The sequence below is a fragment of the Oryzias latipes genome, chromosome 1 (assembly GCF_053564925.1).
Source record: "Oryzias latipes strain Hd-rR chromosome 1, Olatipes_Hd-rR_3.1".
Taxonomy (NCBI): domain Eukaryota; kingdom Metazoa; phylum Chordata; class Actinopteri; order Beloniformes; family Adrianichthyidae; genus Oryzias; species Oryzias latipes.
The window spans coordinates 43,683,258-43,699,718 of NC_136237.1; the positions used below are offsets into that span (position 1 = coordinate 43,683,258).

Below are 16,461 nucleotides of genomic sequence, written 5' to 3' on the forward strand. Positions count from 1 at the left end.
TTAGCACTTCTCCTTTGACGAGACAATCTATCCCACCTCACAGGTGTGCCATATCAAGATGCTGATTAGACAGCATGATTATTGCACAGGTGTGCCTTAGACTGGCCACAAGAAAAGGCCACTCTGAAATCTTCAGTTGTATCACACAGCACAATGCCAGAGATGTCACAAGTTTTGAGGGAGCGTGTTGTTGGCATGCTGATAGCAGGAATGTCCACCAGAGCTGTTGCTAGGGAATTGAATGTCCATTTCTCCACCATAAACCGTCTCCAAAGGCGTTTACCAGAATTTGCCAGCACATCCAACCGGCCTCACAACCGCAGACCACGTGTAACCACACCAGCCCAAGACCTCCACATCCAGCAGGTCCACCTCCAAGATGGTCTGAGACCAGCCACTCGGACAGCTGCTGAAACAATCGGTTTGCATAACCACAGAATGTCTGCACAAACTGTCAGAACCGTCTCAGGGAAGCTCATCTGCATGCTCGTCGTCCTCATCGAGGTCTCCACCTCACTCCAGTTCGTCGTCGTAACCGACTTGAGTGGGCAAATGCTCACATGCGATGGCGTCTGGCACGTTGGAGAGGTGTTCTCTTCACGGATGAATCCCGGTTTACACTGTTCAGGGCCGATGGCAGACAGCGTGTGTGGCGTCGTGTGGGTGAGCGGTTTCCTGATGTCAATGTTGTGGATCGAGTAGCCCATGGTGGTGGTGGGGTAATGGTATGGGCAGGCATATGTTATGGGCGAAGAACACAGGTGCATTTCATTGATGGCCTTTTGAATGCACAGAGATACCGTGACGAGATCCTGGGGCCCATTGTTGTGCCGTACATCCAACAACATCACCTCATGTTGCAGCATGATAATGCACGGCCCTATGTTGCAAGGATCTGTACACAATTCTTGGAAGCTGAAAACATCCCAGTTCTTGCACGGCCAGCATCCTCACCGGACATGTCACCCATTGAGCATGTTTGGGATGCTCTGGACCGGCATATATGACTGCATTTTCTTTTAGGGCCTTTATTCTTATGTGGCAGCCATCGATGATCCCCACGACCTTTTGGAAGCCGGATGACCCAGCAAACTGCTCAAAACCAGAGTCGACTTATGGTAGTTCATTCCCCACTGGGAAGCCGGATGACCCTACTCATCAGCTGGAGGATGCGGTCTGCCATGTTGTGGACAATGTCCTTCACAGTGGACCGTGGCGTGTCAAAGGCTCTGGCTACCACACTGTAAGATGTGCCACACGGCAGCAAAAAAGGAACACCAGGACCTCAGTCTCCTGTGCCCCCCCCCAGAGTGTGAGGAACCCGAAGCTGCTCCACCAGAGGCGCGATGGTCCTGCTGGTCAACAGAATATCTAGTCTTCCGGCGGACTGACCGTCAGCGTAGAGGGCCAGGACAGAAACCTTTATGCAAAGCAGTAGAGACGTGGAAGACCCTATATAATAGAACATGAATTAACGTTGGGGAAAGTAAATCTCATTTTTGGAATGTTTCTATTTATTTTGATGTCTTACATTTTACTTTATGAAGTATTTAGGAATGCTGCAAAATCTCATGTTTTTTTGGCTGGGTTTTGGATTTTTATATTAATTTTTGAAAAAATGAAATTAATTTTGTTGAAAACGCGTTTTCTGTAAATCTTTTTTCTAAATAAACTGATCTAGAATACTGTGTGTTGGAGGTCGATGTGGTTTGACTGAAGAAGAAATGAAAAAACTTTCTCTGAACTCACAAGTCCTTCATGTCTTTAGACTATGACGAATAATGTTGTGAAGCTGTCGGGGGGGGTGGTCGTGACGTACCTGTGGATCTGTCGGGGGGGGGGGCGTTACGTACCTGTGGATCTGGCGCTGGGGGGTCATGACGTACCTGTGGATCTGGCGGGGGGGTCGTGACGTACCTGTCTGGGAGTCTGTATTGTATTCTAGAGCTCGGCTGCTCGTTTTTGTTCTCTTAACGCATTTAGTTTTTTTTTGTCACTATTCTCCATTTTTAATATTTTGTTTCTAAACAAAAATGTCAATCAAATGACCTGCTGTGGCCCCGCCCCCTCCTCACTTGCAGGCCTACGAGCTGTCCACCCTGACCGGCACACAGGTGCTGCTGCTGGTTGCCAGTGAGACGGGTCACGTGTACACGTTTGCCACCAGGAAGCTGCAGCCCATGATCACGTCTGAGACCGGCAAAGCTCTGATCCAGACCTGCCTCAACTCCCCAGACTCCCCCCCCCGCTGTGACCCCTCCTCAGACCAGAGGATGAGTGCCACGGGCTTTGAGGAGACGGACCTCACCTACCAGGTGACGGAGGCAGACAGCTGTCCAGAGGCGGCAAAGGTAGGTTTAGTCCACTGACACAAGTCACCAGCATCCTGTCCCAGAACCGGAATACTGGTATTGGGCCTGGTATGGGACCTGGTCCTGGTCTTGGTTGTGTTCCTAGTCCTTTCTAATCCTGGTACTGGTCCTTTCCGGTCCTGGTCTTTGTCTTGGTCTTGGTCCTGGTTTTGTTCCTGGTCCTTCCTGGTCCTGATCCTGGTCTTGGGACAGGTTTATCTCCTCTGCCTTCGTGTGCTCACCTTAGTGTTGTTTAAAAATTTGGCCATTGTGGGCGGAGCTTTAATCTCGCTCATTCATTGGTGGAGGCTGTCTGTTCTGGTCTCCGAGTGCAGATGAGAACTACTGGACTGTGGTGGAGCTAGAGCCGTGACGGTGTGGGATTTTTGATCACCCCGGGGATGTACCAGCAGGGGGCGCTGTGTCGTGGTTAACCGCCCAAGCCAAACACAAAATCCCCCGGCAGCCGCGTTGCAAATAAATGACCGTGTGTGTAGGAGGAAGGAGCACACACACGTGTGTTGGGGGTGTGTGTTGATTCTTCTGCTCTCTAGCTGCATGCGAGGTTTCACCTGTGCTCTCTGGTACTGACACCTTCTCAGAATATTCTATATTGCCCAGTAATAAACAGACTGCAGACACTTTGTCACCTTTCCGGTAGCCATGAAGAACGCGGGGCAGGAGGCTCCGCCTTTGTTTATACAGACACGTAACTTTACGCTGCACAAAATAGTTCCCAAACAAAACATGTAGTGATATTCATGGAAATCTAACAGTTCATGTTTGGTTTTACAGAGTGAAGGAGAACAGTAATAAGATAGATAGATAGAGTACTTTATTAATCCCGAGGGAACTTGCATAACCATCCGATGCTGCTCAAATACACAAACGTTCAATAGAAATTTAAAGTAGTTGAGTAATAAATAGTCATAAATTCATAAAATAGTCACACCCACTAAAAACAGAATAAAAGGAATATAAATATAAGAGCAGTTAAAAACAAAATAGAAGTAAAAGCAAAACCATAAAAGTGGTAAAAAGTAGATGCCCGTTTAGTGACTCCTCCTCATGCCCCCCCTCCCCTCCCAGCAGCATTGAACAGTCTAATTGCACTCGGTGCAAAGGACTTCCTGAGTCTTTCTGTGGAGCATGGCAGAGAGGGAAGGCGGTCGCTGAATGTGCTCCTCTGGTCACTAAAGAGTCCATGCAGGAGGTGACCAGTGTTCTTCATGATGCTGTCTAGTTTGGACAGCATCCTCCGCTCTGCCACCACCTCCACTGTCTCCAGGCTCCGCCCCACCACACAGCCTGCCCTCCTGACCAGACGATTCAGTTTTTTTATGTCCTTTTTGTTCGCGCAACCCCCCCAACACACCACCGCATAGGACAGGGCACTTAAAACAATAGATTGATAAAACATCAAAAGGAGATCTGAGCAGACATTAAAAGATGCGAGTCTTTTTACAAAGTACAACCTGCTCTGCCCCTTCCTATAAATGGAGTCCATGTTTACCGACCAGTTCAGCTTTTGTCCAGGAGGACTCCAAGATATTTGTAGTTATCCACTACCTCCACCTCTGCTCCACCAATGAGGATGGGCCGAACCTCAGCAGGTGTTCGTCAGAAGTCCAGCACCATCTCCTTTGTCTTGGATGTGTTCAGGTGGAGGCAGTTTAGTTGGCTCCAGTGCACAAAGTCCTCCACCAGCTGTCTGTACTCCCCCTCCTCACCCTCTTTGATAGATGCCACAATTGCTGCGTCATCCGAGAACTTCTGAAGGTGGCATGCATCAGAGTTGTAGTGGAAGTCGGTGGTGTAGAGGGTAAAGAGGAGAGGTGATAGGACTGTGCCCTGTGGAGCCCCCGTGCTGCCAGTCAGCATGGAGGAACTGCAACTCCCCATTTTGACAAATTGTGGCCTGTTGGTCAGATAGTTCGTTATCCATGACACCAGGTGGAAGTTCACACCAAGGGAGAGGAGCTTCTGCTGGAGAAGGAGGGGCTGGATTGTATTAAAAGCGCTGGAGAAGTCAAAAAAGAGCTTTCTCACAGCACAGCCACCTGTGTCCAGGTAGGAGAGGGCCCGATGTAGAAGATACAGGACGGCGTCCTCAACTCCTACTTTAGGTTGATAGGCGAACTGGAGAGGGTCCTCATCCCCCCGCACCTGGGGTCTCAGGAGCTGCAAGACCAGCCGCTCCAGCGTCTTCATGACATGAGATGTAAGGGCGACCGGCCTGTAGTCATTCAGCTCACTGGGGCGACTCTTCTTGGGCACAGGAACGATGCATGATGTTTTCCACAGTGATGGGACCCTCCCCAGCAGCAGGCTCAGATTATAGACCTGCTGTAGGGGTTCTCCCAGTTCTGCAGCACAGGCCTTAAGGAGCCGTGGACTCACACGGTCTGGGCCAGCTGCCTTCCTGGGGTGGAGTCGTCTCAGTTCCCTGCTCACTTGATCCGCAGTGATGGAAAAGGGGTGATCATCGGGAGCTGGTGACTGAGATGGGGGCAAGGGGAGGGCAGCAGGAGGAGGAGCAGAAGCAAGATGGTTGGGGAGGACGGTGGGGCACTGCAGAACCGGGGAGCAGGCAACATGTGGAGTAGCCTGGGGGGAGCTGAACCGGTTGAAGAAAATATTGAATTCATCTGCCCTCTCCTGACTCCCACTTGTCGCACCGCCCTCTTTTTTGCTGCATCCAGTCATGGTCTTCATGGTGTTCCAGACCTCACGCAGGTTGTTGTCCTTCAACTTCTGCTCTAGCTTCCTCCCGTGTGCCTCCTTGGCCTCCTTCATGCAGACTTTTAGTTCCTGTTGGACCCTTCTCATCTCCTCCCGATCTTTGCTCCTGAAAGCCCTCTTCTTCCTGTTCAGAACTGCCTTAACTTCCCTGGTAACCCAGGGTTTGTTATTTGAAAAACTCCTGACAGTTCTGACAGGCACCACCAAGTCCACACAGAAGTTCATATAGTCCGTCATGCAGCCCACAGCTCCTTCAATGTCATCTCCATGAGACCCAATCAGTTCACTCCAGTCCGTGCACTCAAAGCAGTCTCTGAGGGCCTCCTCAGCTCCAGCAGACCATCTCCTGACCTGTCTGGTGGTGGCCGCCTGCCTCTTCACAAGAGGGGTGTAGCTAGGCTGCAGGTGTATGAGGTTGTGGTCCGATTTTCCAAGGGGGGGGAGAGGGGCAGCTGAGTATGCGTCCAGAGTGTTTGCATACAGAAGGTCAACACCCCCCCCCCCCCCCCCAACACAAAATCCTCCGGTGAGCGGCCGTGTCGCGCACTCAAGACTCAAGACGGAAACTTCTGTTGTAGAATGAGGATGTGTGTGTGCTGCTGAAACCGCGCACGTGTGTGTGTAAGAAGAGTGAGCGTGTGCAGCGTAGAGGGAGGGGAACAGTAATAAAAGGTTTTCCCCCAGAAACGCTTGAAGTCTGAACACAGGACTAGAAAAAGTAAATTATCAGCTAAGGTGAATGTGTTTAATGTGTTTATTATAGTTCCAAACCTTCAAAAAAAAAAAAAGGGCTGTGATGAGGTCATCACCGCGCCACACCCCTAGGTGGAACCATTAGGTGGGAACCAGAAAGAACCTCCACCCAACAATGCTGCTGACATTCATGTGCAGCTGGATCACATGACTGACAGTAGGAGCCACTGACATCACTTCCTGTCTCCTTGTTCCCACAGGACCCCACCAAGCCAGCCTTCAGCTTGACGGCCTCCCCCCCAGTGTCCCTGCAGGGGCAGACCAGCCCCCCTCCCTCTACTAACGGCTCACTGATGAAAAACCCGGCCAGCGTTCTGCTTTCTGGAGGCATCACTTTGATGTCAGGTACATGGGTGGGGCTTAGAGGCTTCACCTCAATGTCACCTGTGAAGAGGGTTAGGGAGCCTCAGGCAGCCATGGGGTGGGCGGGGTTTCTGTCTTTAATGTTTGCTGTTCCTCCCACCCCGAACCACAGGTGCCTCGCTGCCCCCAGGTACACATACCATTCCCCTGAGCCAGGTGCAGGGCCAAGCCATGACGATCCAGGGCCCCTCAGCCCCCACCGCTACGCTCCACGCTCCACCTGTGCAGCAGGCCACTCTGCTCCGCCTCCCTACTTCTATGTCACTGTCAGGTCAGCACAACTTCTCCCACATGAGACGATCTGAAGGCCCGTACACACTGGGACGAATATTCGCCAGGCGTTATTCGCCAGCGTTTTTCGCCATGTTTTTTGTGTTCACACCCAGGCGATTTTCGCTGACGATGAGCCGAGCGAACATGCAATTTCATTCCCTGACATTAGATGGCGCTTAATGTAAACAGAAATACTCCTGTACACAAGGTGGCGCTGCGCAACTTTATGCTTCTTAAAGTCGCTTTTCACTCAGAAGAAGAGAGCAAGTATTTACGCGCTTGTCAGAATCAAACAAAGAAAACATGAATATTTCAAGCACCACTAGCTCCAACTGGTACTTTTCGTTCGGGGATATTTTAGAATGTCCGTCATTATTTCTTCGCGGCAGTGTAGACGCTACTCGGCGTTTATCTTCTTCGCTGGTATGTGTGCTCAGCAAGGCAGTTTTGTGTTTGAGCGCCCCCAAGTTGTGTTTTACTGTAACTTCAGAAGCTCCAGACACGTGTGCAAAAACGGCGTTCTCATTGGTCGAATAGATTTCGACGCGACGCGTCGGGAAAAAAAAACGAACCCGAGGCGTTTTTTTTTTTTTTTTGACGCTTTGACGCGTGGCGTTTTTTCGCGTCGGTGTGCACACTCTCATTGGTGCCCTTTGTTTAGTCACGAGGCGTTAAACGTCGGCGAAAATCGCCGGCGAAATTCGTCCCGGTGTGAACGGGCCTTCATGCTACAAGTCAGCAGTAACTGTTCTTCCAGTCAGGAATATGGCCCTAACTCGATACATCCATCACCTCCACCCCTCTGACCACACCGTCAGCTCCACCCCTCTGACCACACCATCAGCTCCACCCCTCTGACCACACCGTCAGCTCCACCCCTCTGACCACACCATCAGCTCCACCCCTCTGACCACACCATCAGCTCCACCCCTCTGACCACACCTTCCACGATCATGGTGGTCCTTCCTGCAGACACATGACCGCGTGTAAAGAAGAATTATTCTTGCCCTTTAGGTTCTGGAGTTCCTCAGCAGCTGCAAACAATCCAGGTGCAGCCCAGCAGTCAGCAGGTCTCCACCAATCAGAACAGCTCTGACGTCCATAGCCCCGCCTCCTCCAAAGGTAAGTGTCCACCTCCACCTCCCTCTTGGCAGGTCAACTTTTAATGAGAAGAAATAAACCAGGTCTCCCCCCTCCCCCCAGGACAGGGTCTTCCCATCTCCGTAGTGTCTTCTTCCTCCTCTTCCTCAGTGGCTGGTCACATGATGTACCCCGGCAGTCACACAGTTATGTACACCACGCCCACCTCGTCTCTGGGGGAAGGCAGCAGCCTCGCCGTCCTGAACCCTTTTCCTGCAGCCAGCCACAACCAGTCACAAGACCCGGGTACCAGGATGAACCGTCTGGGTTCCCGGTCCGACTGGGTCCCTCGGCTCATCTCTTGTTTTGTTTTACAGCTGTGGTGCAGCAGGTCTTCCTCACGTCTCTTCCTTCAGTCGCTGCTCAGATCCCCGTTTCTGCAGTCCAACTACACCCGGTACGCCATCTCCACCTGATCTCCACCTATTGTCTACCTGATCTCTACCTGGTCTCCACCTGTTCTCTACCTGATCTCCGCCTATTGTCTACCTGATCTCCACCTGTTCTCCACCTATTGTCTACCTGATCTACACCTGTTCTCCACCTGATCTCCACCATTTCCCCCAACTGATCTCCACCTGATCGCCACCTGGTCTCCACCTATTGTCTACCTGTTCTCTACATGTTCTCCACCTGATCTCCACCTGTTCTCCACCTATTGTCTACCTGATCTCCACCTGATCTCCACCTTTTCTCTACCTGATCTCCCCTTGTTCTCCACCTGATCGCCCCTTGTTCTCCACCTGATCGCCACCTGGTCTCCACCTGATCTCCACCTATTGTCTACCTGTTCTCTACATGTTCTCCACCTGATCTCCACCTGTTCTCCACCTATTGTCTACCTGATCTCCACCTGATCTCCACCTATTCTCTACCTGATCTCCCCTTGTTCTCCACCTGATCGCCACCTGTTCTCCACCTGGTCTCTACCTGATCTCCACCCATTATCTACTTGTTCTCTACATGTTCTCCAACTGTTCTCCACCTTATCTTCACCTGATCTCCACCTATTTTCTACCTGATCTCTACCTGATTTCCACCTGTTCTTCACCTTTTGTCTACCTGTTCTCTACATGTTCTCCACCTGATCGCCACCTGGTCTCCACCTGTTCTCTACCTGATCTCCACCTGTTCTCTAACTGATCTCCACTTATTGTCTACCTGTTCTCTACATGTTCTCCACCTGATCTCCACCTGTTCTCCACCTATTTTGTACCTGATCTCCACCTGTTCTCCACCTGATCTCCACCAATTCTCTACCTGATCTCTACCTGATCTCCCCTTGTTCTCCACCTGATCGCCACCTGGTCTCCACCTGTTCTCCACCTGGTCTCTACCTGATCTCCACCTAATGTCTACTTGTTCTCTACATGGTCTCCTACTGTTCTCCACCTGATCGCCACCTGGTCTCTACCTGTTCTCCACCTGATCTCCACCTGTTCTCTCCTTGTTCTCTACCTGATCTCTACCTGATCTCTCCTTGTTCTCCACCTGTTCTCCACCTGATCTCCACCTATTGTCTACCTGATCTCCACCTTTTCTCCACCTTTTGTCTACCTGATCTCCACCTTTTCTCCACCTTTTGTCTACCTGATCTCCACCTGTCCTCTGCCTGATCTCTACCTGATCTCCACCTATTGTCTACCTGATCTCCACCTGTTCTATACCTGTTCTCTACCTGATCTCCACCTATTGTCTACCTGATATCCACCTGATCTCCACCTGTTCTCCACCTGTTGTCTACCTGATCTCCACCTATTGTCTACCTGTTCTTTACATGTTCTCCACCTGATCTCCACCTATTGTCTACCTGATCTCCACCTATTGTCTACCCGATATCTACCTTGTTCTCCACCTGATCTCCACCTGATCTCCACCTGGTCTCCCCCTTTTCTCTAGCTGATCTCCACCTATTGTTTACCTGTTCTCGACATGTTCTCCACCTGATCTCCACCTATTGTCTACCTGATCTCCACCTGATCTCTACCTGTTCTCTACCTGATATCCACCTATTGTCTACCTGATTTCCACCTGTTCTCCACCTGATCTCCGCCTTTTCTCTACCTGATGTCCACCTATTGTCTACCTGTTCTCCACCTGATCTCTACCTGTTTTCTAACTGATCTCCACCTATTGTCTACTTGTTCTCTACATGTTCTCCACCTATTGTCTACCTGATCTCTACCTGATCTTCCATTGTTCTCCACCTGATCGCCACCTGGTCTCCACCTGTTCTCCACCTGATCTCTACCTGTTCTATACCTGATCTCCACCTATTGTCTACCTGTGCTCTACATGTTCTCCACCTGATCTCCACCTGTTCTATACCTGATCTCTACCTATCGTCTACCTGATTTCCATCTGATCTCCACCTGTCCTCTACCTGTTGTCTACCTGATCTCACCTTGATCTCCACCTGTTCTCCACCTGATCGCCACCTGATCTCCAACTGATCTCTACCTGTTCTCTACCTGATTTCCACCTATTGTCTACCTGATCTCTACCTGAACTCCACCTGTTTTCCACCTATTGTCTACCTGATCTCTACCTGATCTCCCATTGTTCTCAACCTGATCTCTACCTGTTCTCCACCTGATCTCCACCTGTTCTCCACCTGTTCTCCACCTATTGTCTACCTGATCTTCCCTTGTTCTCCACCTGATCGCCACCTGGTCTCCACCTGTTCCCTACCTGATCTCCACCTATTGTCTACCTGTTCTCTACATGTTCTCCACCTGATCTCCACCTGTCCTCTACCTGATCTCCACCTATCGTCTACCTGATTTCTATCTGATCTCCACCTGTCCTCTACCTGATCTCTACCTGATGGCTCCTTGTTCTCCACCTGATCTACACCTGTTCTCCACCTGATCGCCACCTGGTGTCCACCTGATCTCCACCTGATCTCCACCTGATCTCCACCTGTTCTCTACCTGATCTCTACCTGATCTCCACCTGATCTCTACCTGATCTAACCTTGTTCTCCACCTGATCTCCACCTGGTCTCCACCTGATCTCCACCTATTGTCTACCTGTTCTCTACATGTTCTCCACCTGATCTCCTCCTGATCTCCACCTGGTCTCTAGCTGATCTCCACCTATTGTCTACCTGTTCTCTACATGTTCTCCACCTGATCTCCACCTGTTCTCTACCTGTTCTCTACCTCAACTCCACCTATTGTCTACCTGATCTCCACCTGATCTCTACCTCTTTTCTAACTGATCTCCACCTATTGTCTACTTGATCTTCACCTGTTCTATACCTGTTCCCTACCTGATCTCCACCTATTGTCTACCTGATATCCACCGGTTCTCCACCTGATCTCCACCTGTTCTCTACCTGATCTCCACCTATTGTCTACCTGTCTCTACATGTTCTCCACCTGATCTCCTCCTGATCTCCACCTGGTCTCTAGCTGATCTCCACCTATTGTCTACCTGTTCTCTACATGTTCTCCACCTGATCTCCACCTGTTCTCTACCTGTTCTCTACCTCAACTCCACCTATTGTCTACCTGATCTCCACCTGTTCTCTACCTGTTCTCTACCTGATCTCCACCTATTGTCTACCTGATCTCCACCTGTTCTCCACCTGATCTTCACCTTTTCTCTACCTGATGTCCACCTATTGTCTACCTGTTCTCCACCTGTTCTCTACCTCTTTTCTAACTGATCTCCACCTATTGTCTACCTGATCTCTACCTGTTCTCCACCTGATCTCCACGTATTGTCTACCTGATCTCTCCTAGTTCTCCACCTGTTCTCCATCTATTGTCTACCTGATCTCTACCTGATCTTCCATTGTTCTCCACCTGATCGCCACCTGGTTTCCACCTGTTCTTCACCTGATCTCTACCTGTTCTATACCTGATCTCCACCTATTGTCTACCTGTTTTCTACATGTTCTCCACCTGATTTCCACCTGTTTTCACCTGTTCTCTACCTGATCTCCACCTTATGTCTTCCTGATCTCTACCTGATCTCCCTTTGTTCTCCACCTGATCGCCACCTGGTCTCCACCTGTTCCCCACCTGATCCTCACCTGTTCTCCACCTGATCTCCACCTGTGTTATACCTGATCTCTACCTATCGTCTACCTGATTTCCATCTGATCTCCACCTGTCCTCTACCTGATCTCTACCTGATCTCACCTTGTTCTCCACCTGATCTCCACCTGTTCTCCACCTGTTCTCTACCTGATCTCCACCTATTGTCTACCTGATCTCTACCTGAACTCCACCTGTTCTCCACCTATTGTCTACCTGATCTCTACCTGATCTTCCCTTGTTCTCCACCTGATCTCCCCTTGTTCTCCACCTGATCTCTACCTGTTCTCCACCTGATCTCCACCTGTTCTCCACCTATTGTCTACCTGATCTTCCCTTGTTCTCCACCTGATCGCCACCTGGTCTCCACCTGTTCTCTACCTGATCTCCACCTATTGTCTACCTGTTCTCTACATGTTCTCCACCTGATCTCCACCTGTTCTCTACCTGATCTCCACCTATCGTCTACCTGATTTCTATCTGATCTCCACCTGTCCTCTACCTGTTCTCTACCTGATCTCCACCTGATCTCTACCTGATCTCACCTTTTTCTCCACCTGATCTCCACCTGGTCTCCACCTTTTCTGTAGCTGATCTCCACCTATTGTCTACCTGTTCTCTACATGTTCTCCATCTGATCTCCACCTATTGTCTACCTGATATCCACCGGTTCTCCACCTGATCTCTAACTGTTCTCTTCCTGATCTCCACCTGTTCTCCACCTGATCTCCACCTATTGTCTACCTGTTCTCCACCTGATCTCCACCTGTTCTCTTCCTGTTCTCTACCTGATCTCCACCTATTGTCTTCCTGATCTCTACCTGATCTCCACCTATTGTCTTCCTGATCTCTACCTGATCTTCCCTTGTTTTCCATCTGATCGCCACCTGGTCTCCACCTGGTCTCCACCTGATCTCTACCTGTTCTCTTTCTGATCTCCAACTATTGTCTACCTGTTCTCTACATGTTCTCCACCTGATCTCCACTTATTCTCTACTTGATCTCCACCTATCGTCTACCTGATTTCTATCTGATCTCCACCTGTCCTCTACCTGATCTCACCTTTTCCTCCACCTGGTCTCCACCTGATCTCCACCTTATCTCCACCTGTTCTCTACCCTTTCTCTACCTGACCAATGTTAACTCGATGGAACAGACGCCACCTGCGGCACGATTTGAGCAAGGGTGTGAACTGGTACCCATCTGGACCAAATGGCCCTACAGACCCGTCAAGGCTACTGTTGGGTGAAGGCGGGCACACCTGGACAGTCTGTCACAGGGCGGATGGAGTCATCACTATGGCGGCTCCCGGGCGGCCAGACAGAGACCCGGGGAGCCCGTCTGCTCGGACCTCCAGAACTTTGTGATATTTGTCTTATTTCATGGAGGCAATCATAAAGTCCCCAGATTTTACTCTCACCCTCTCTGGCTACTGCAGCAAAACCTTCAACTCGGTCAGACAGAGACGTTCATTCAAACCCGCCGTCTTTGCCACAGATTTAAAAGGCCTTTAAAGAAAGTATGAAGGAGGAGGGAAAAACAAAATCTGAGATTTTATTGTTTGGCCATATTGCCCAGTTCTCATTGGAGCTTACATCGTGAATAGACAGGTTGCTCATTGGCACTAGGGCATTGGAAAGCAGTTCATCTCCAGGACAAACCTTTGCACTCCACTGAGATACCATGTTCTGGCCGTTCTGCACACGTTCCTCACATGAAGGACAGTCACATCTTCTGTTTCCTCAGATGGTCATCAGCCAGCAGAGCAGCAGCCTGACGGAGCTGCAGGTCGTCAGCCTGGATGCTCACCAGCCAAGGGACGACTGAAGGTCACGTGTTCTGGACCATCATGGAAACACAGCAGAAGTCTTCAGTGTGTGATAGACGAGAGGTCACACGTTCTGTAGATGTCACCTACCCGCTCTGCTGCAGAGGATGATGGAGCTCCATGAGGCCCACGGGACTGGGTCTGCATTCTGTGCTGGACCTGCACAGCTTCTTCTGGTTCTTTCGGACCCTGGTCTTGTTTACAAACGGTCCTCCGGTGCGTTCGGGGGCCGGGTTAGCTGTAATCTGATCAGAGCTCCCTTGACTGCTGTGCCCAGCAGGACATTTGAGAGTTCATCAAGCTGGGATTGGCCTTCATCCTGCTGTGGTGATGAAGAGTTTTGGTTTGAATCAAATAAAGCGGGTCTGGTTTCTGTGAGGCTGCTTGGTTCTAGAAGTTCTGCTGGGTTCAGACCTTCAGCCAGGAGCTCAGTAGGTTTCCTTCCTTTGCTGCTGTGGGTCTGGAACCTCCTTCCGTCAGGTTCTTGATTCTGGTGATCATGTCTTAGAACCAAAGGGAAGAAAGAAGTGACGGTGGGTTCTGGGGTCCCAGTCTGGTTCCTGACCCAGACACGGTGTCTGTTTTAAGGAACCAGACGGGGCTTCGCTAAGCCTCAGTTGGCAAAGATGTTCAGCTGTTTCTCTAGAAGACATTTGAAGTGAAGCTGACGTCTCCGTCAGGGAGGTTGACTCCATGAAGCCTGACTTACTGGACTAATGAGGCCCTCTGGACAGACGAGTTCTCTGATGGTCCAAATCCAGACGTGGTCAACGAGGACGAAGGTTGGGACCGTGACCTACAGGTGACCGTGACATCACATCCTGGAAGCATTTACCTGAGAAGGCCTTTAAAGCCTTTCCAGTTGTCTTTAGAAGTCCTCCACCATCAGAAGAGTGCTAGAAGATGTTGAAACCACCAGAAACCCCATTTTTCTTGGACTGGGTCTGTAAACGCGTTTCTTTCCCTCTAGAGGAGCTACTAGTACTCTAAAGGTTCCTGCTATGTGTGGCGACAGAACAGAAGCTCTTACAATATGATGCAGACAGGATGCCGTTACGAGGCACATGATTTGATTGGCAGATGATGGGCGGGTCTTTGGTGTTTGTAAAACGTTCTAGAGACGGCTGTGGAGATTCATGCAGGATGGTTCCACAGCACAATCGCGTCTAAAGGCCCGTACACACCGGGACGAATATTCGTCAGGCGTTATTCGCCAGCGTTTTTCGCCACGTTTTTTGTGTTCACACCCAGGAGATTTTTGCTGACGATGAGCCGGGCGAACATGCAATTTCATTCCCTGACATTAGATGGCGCTTAATGTAAACAGAAATACTCCTGTACACAAGGTGGCGCTGCGCAACTTTATGCTTCTTAAAGTCGCTTTTCACTCAGAAGAAGAGAGCAAGTATTTACACGCTTGTCAGAATCATACAAAGAAAACATGAATATTTCAAGCACCAGTAGCTCCAACTGTCGGTGTGCACACTCACATTGGTGCCCTTTGTTTAGTCACGAGGCGTTAAACGTCGGCGAATATCGCACACGAAATTCGTCCCGGTGTGAACGGGCCTTAAAACGTTCATCCTGGTTCTTTAGGTTGAAGATGAGGTTTTTTTCTAGAGCTTCTTGGATTAACATGAAGATCCAGGATGAACGTTCAAACCTCCGGTCAGCCGCTGCTGCACAGATCCCTCCGTCTACAGATGTGAAAAGACACGGTGGAAGACCAATGACTGTGGCTGATTGGAGGGGCGGGGCTACGGCACCCTTACAGTGCTGGAGGCAGTCATGTTGGGGGGGGGCATAAGAGTGCCTTTTGTTCACACTTTGGGATGAAAACGGAGTCAAACATCCCTCCAGGGGGGGTAATGGTGGAGCTTCTGAACGAGGGAACTTTACATCCTGATACCAGCAGTAGCTCCGGAGAGACACTGGACCACAGCTAGGGGTCAGAGTCCCAAAATGACCCCACTGTTTTAATGACGGGGGCATACCATGGCAAGATTGAGGGGTGGGAATCCATTCATTTTCTTCTTCACACTCTTTTTTTGGGCTCTTAGTTTTGTTATTTCTGTTTTATGTTAGAAATCAACTAAAATGGCGTAAACCTCTGTAGCGCTTCTCTACCTTCTTAGAAGGCCCACAGCGCTCTACAGTCCCATTCACACACTGATGCCGAACACCGGCGCCAACCTCTAACCGCCAGGAGCAATGTGGGCGTCAGCGTCTTGCCCAAGGGCCCTTCGACACATGGGAACAAACAGACACTGAACCCCACTTGCTCCTGGTCCTCCATCAGTGTGTGAATGTAAAGCACTGTAGGCCTTAAGGTAGGAAAGTACTAGCTGAGTACATTTAGCAGTTATTAGCTCCAGTGAGAAGGCACCAGCAGTAAATCTAACCTTAAAGTCATCTCTAACGTCTGAAGTTTAGAAAATGACTTTTCCCATCTTCCCCACTGCATTTTTCTAAACATTTGTCTTTTCTTAGGGTTTCTTTGCAGAATTTCTGTTTAGCCCCCAACTTTCCCTTACTGCCCCCCAAATGTGTGTCCTTATTTCTGCATGGCTGACTTTTTGGACTGCTGCTAAACAGGAAGTGATGAAGACGAGGTGTTCCTCTTCTGAAGATAAGTGTCTACATGACTTTGTAATAAAACGCTTCAACATCCTAAAGGCCTTTTTTGTTTTGTTTTTTGTTGACTCTTTACAATTTCACTTCCAAATTCAAGAATATTTTCATGACATGACCTTTCCCTGCATCTCAAATACAAACTTTATAACCCAATATTTTAATTATTTAGGAAAGAAACAAAAACAAACTAAATATTTACAACTTCCCATTCCTCCTAAAGCCAAGGAAGTCCACTTTAAACCAATTCCAAGGAATTACTAAGAAAACGGTTTGGAATTCCTGAAAACTGTTCTTTTTGTTATGAAGATATTGAAACAACTGAGAATCTTTT

General features: G+C 49.7%; 1 protein-coding gene across 3 annotated transcripts in view; it reads left to right on the top strand.

Annotated features, from left to right (window-relative positions):
* Positions 1 to 16,171, top strand: part of LOC105358811 (serum response factor) — an 18,485-nt gene extending 2,314 nt beyond the window's left edge. Inside the window, exons 2-8 of one of the 3 annotated variants that reach the window (XM_023953502.2) lie at positions 2,082 to 2,351; positions 6,047 to 6,191; positions 6,322 to 6,480; positions 7,497 to 7,604; positions 7,686 to 7,868; positions 7,940 to 8,019; positions 13,415 to 16,171. In XM_023953502.2, coding sequence (XP_023809270.2) covers positions 2,082 to 2,351; positions 6,047 to 6,191; positions 6,322 to 6,480; positions 7,497 to 7,604; positions 7,686 to 7,868; positions 7,940 to 8,019; positions 13,415 to 13,495 — 1,026 coding nt within the window. In that variant the 3' untranslated portion in view covers positions 13,496 to 16,171. The remainder of the gene's footprint in view (positions 1 to 2,081; positions 2,352 to 6,046; positions 6,192 to 6,321; positions 6,481 to 7,496; positions 7,605 to 7,685; positions 7,869 to 7,939; positions 8,020 to 13,414) is intronic. The other 2 variants (XM_023953498.2, XM_078949378.1) reach the window with 2 other exon arrangements.
* Positions 16,172 to 16,461: the final 290 nt, after the last annotated feature.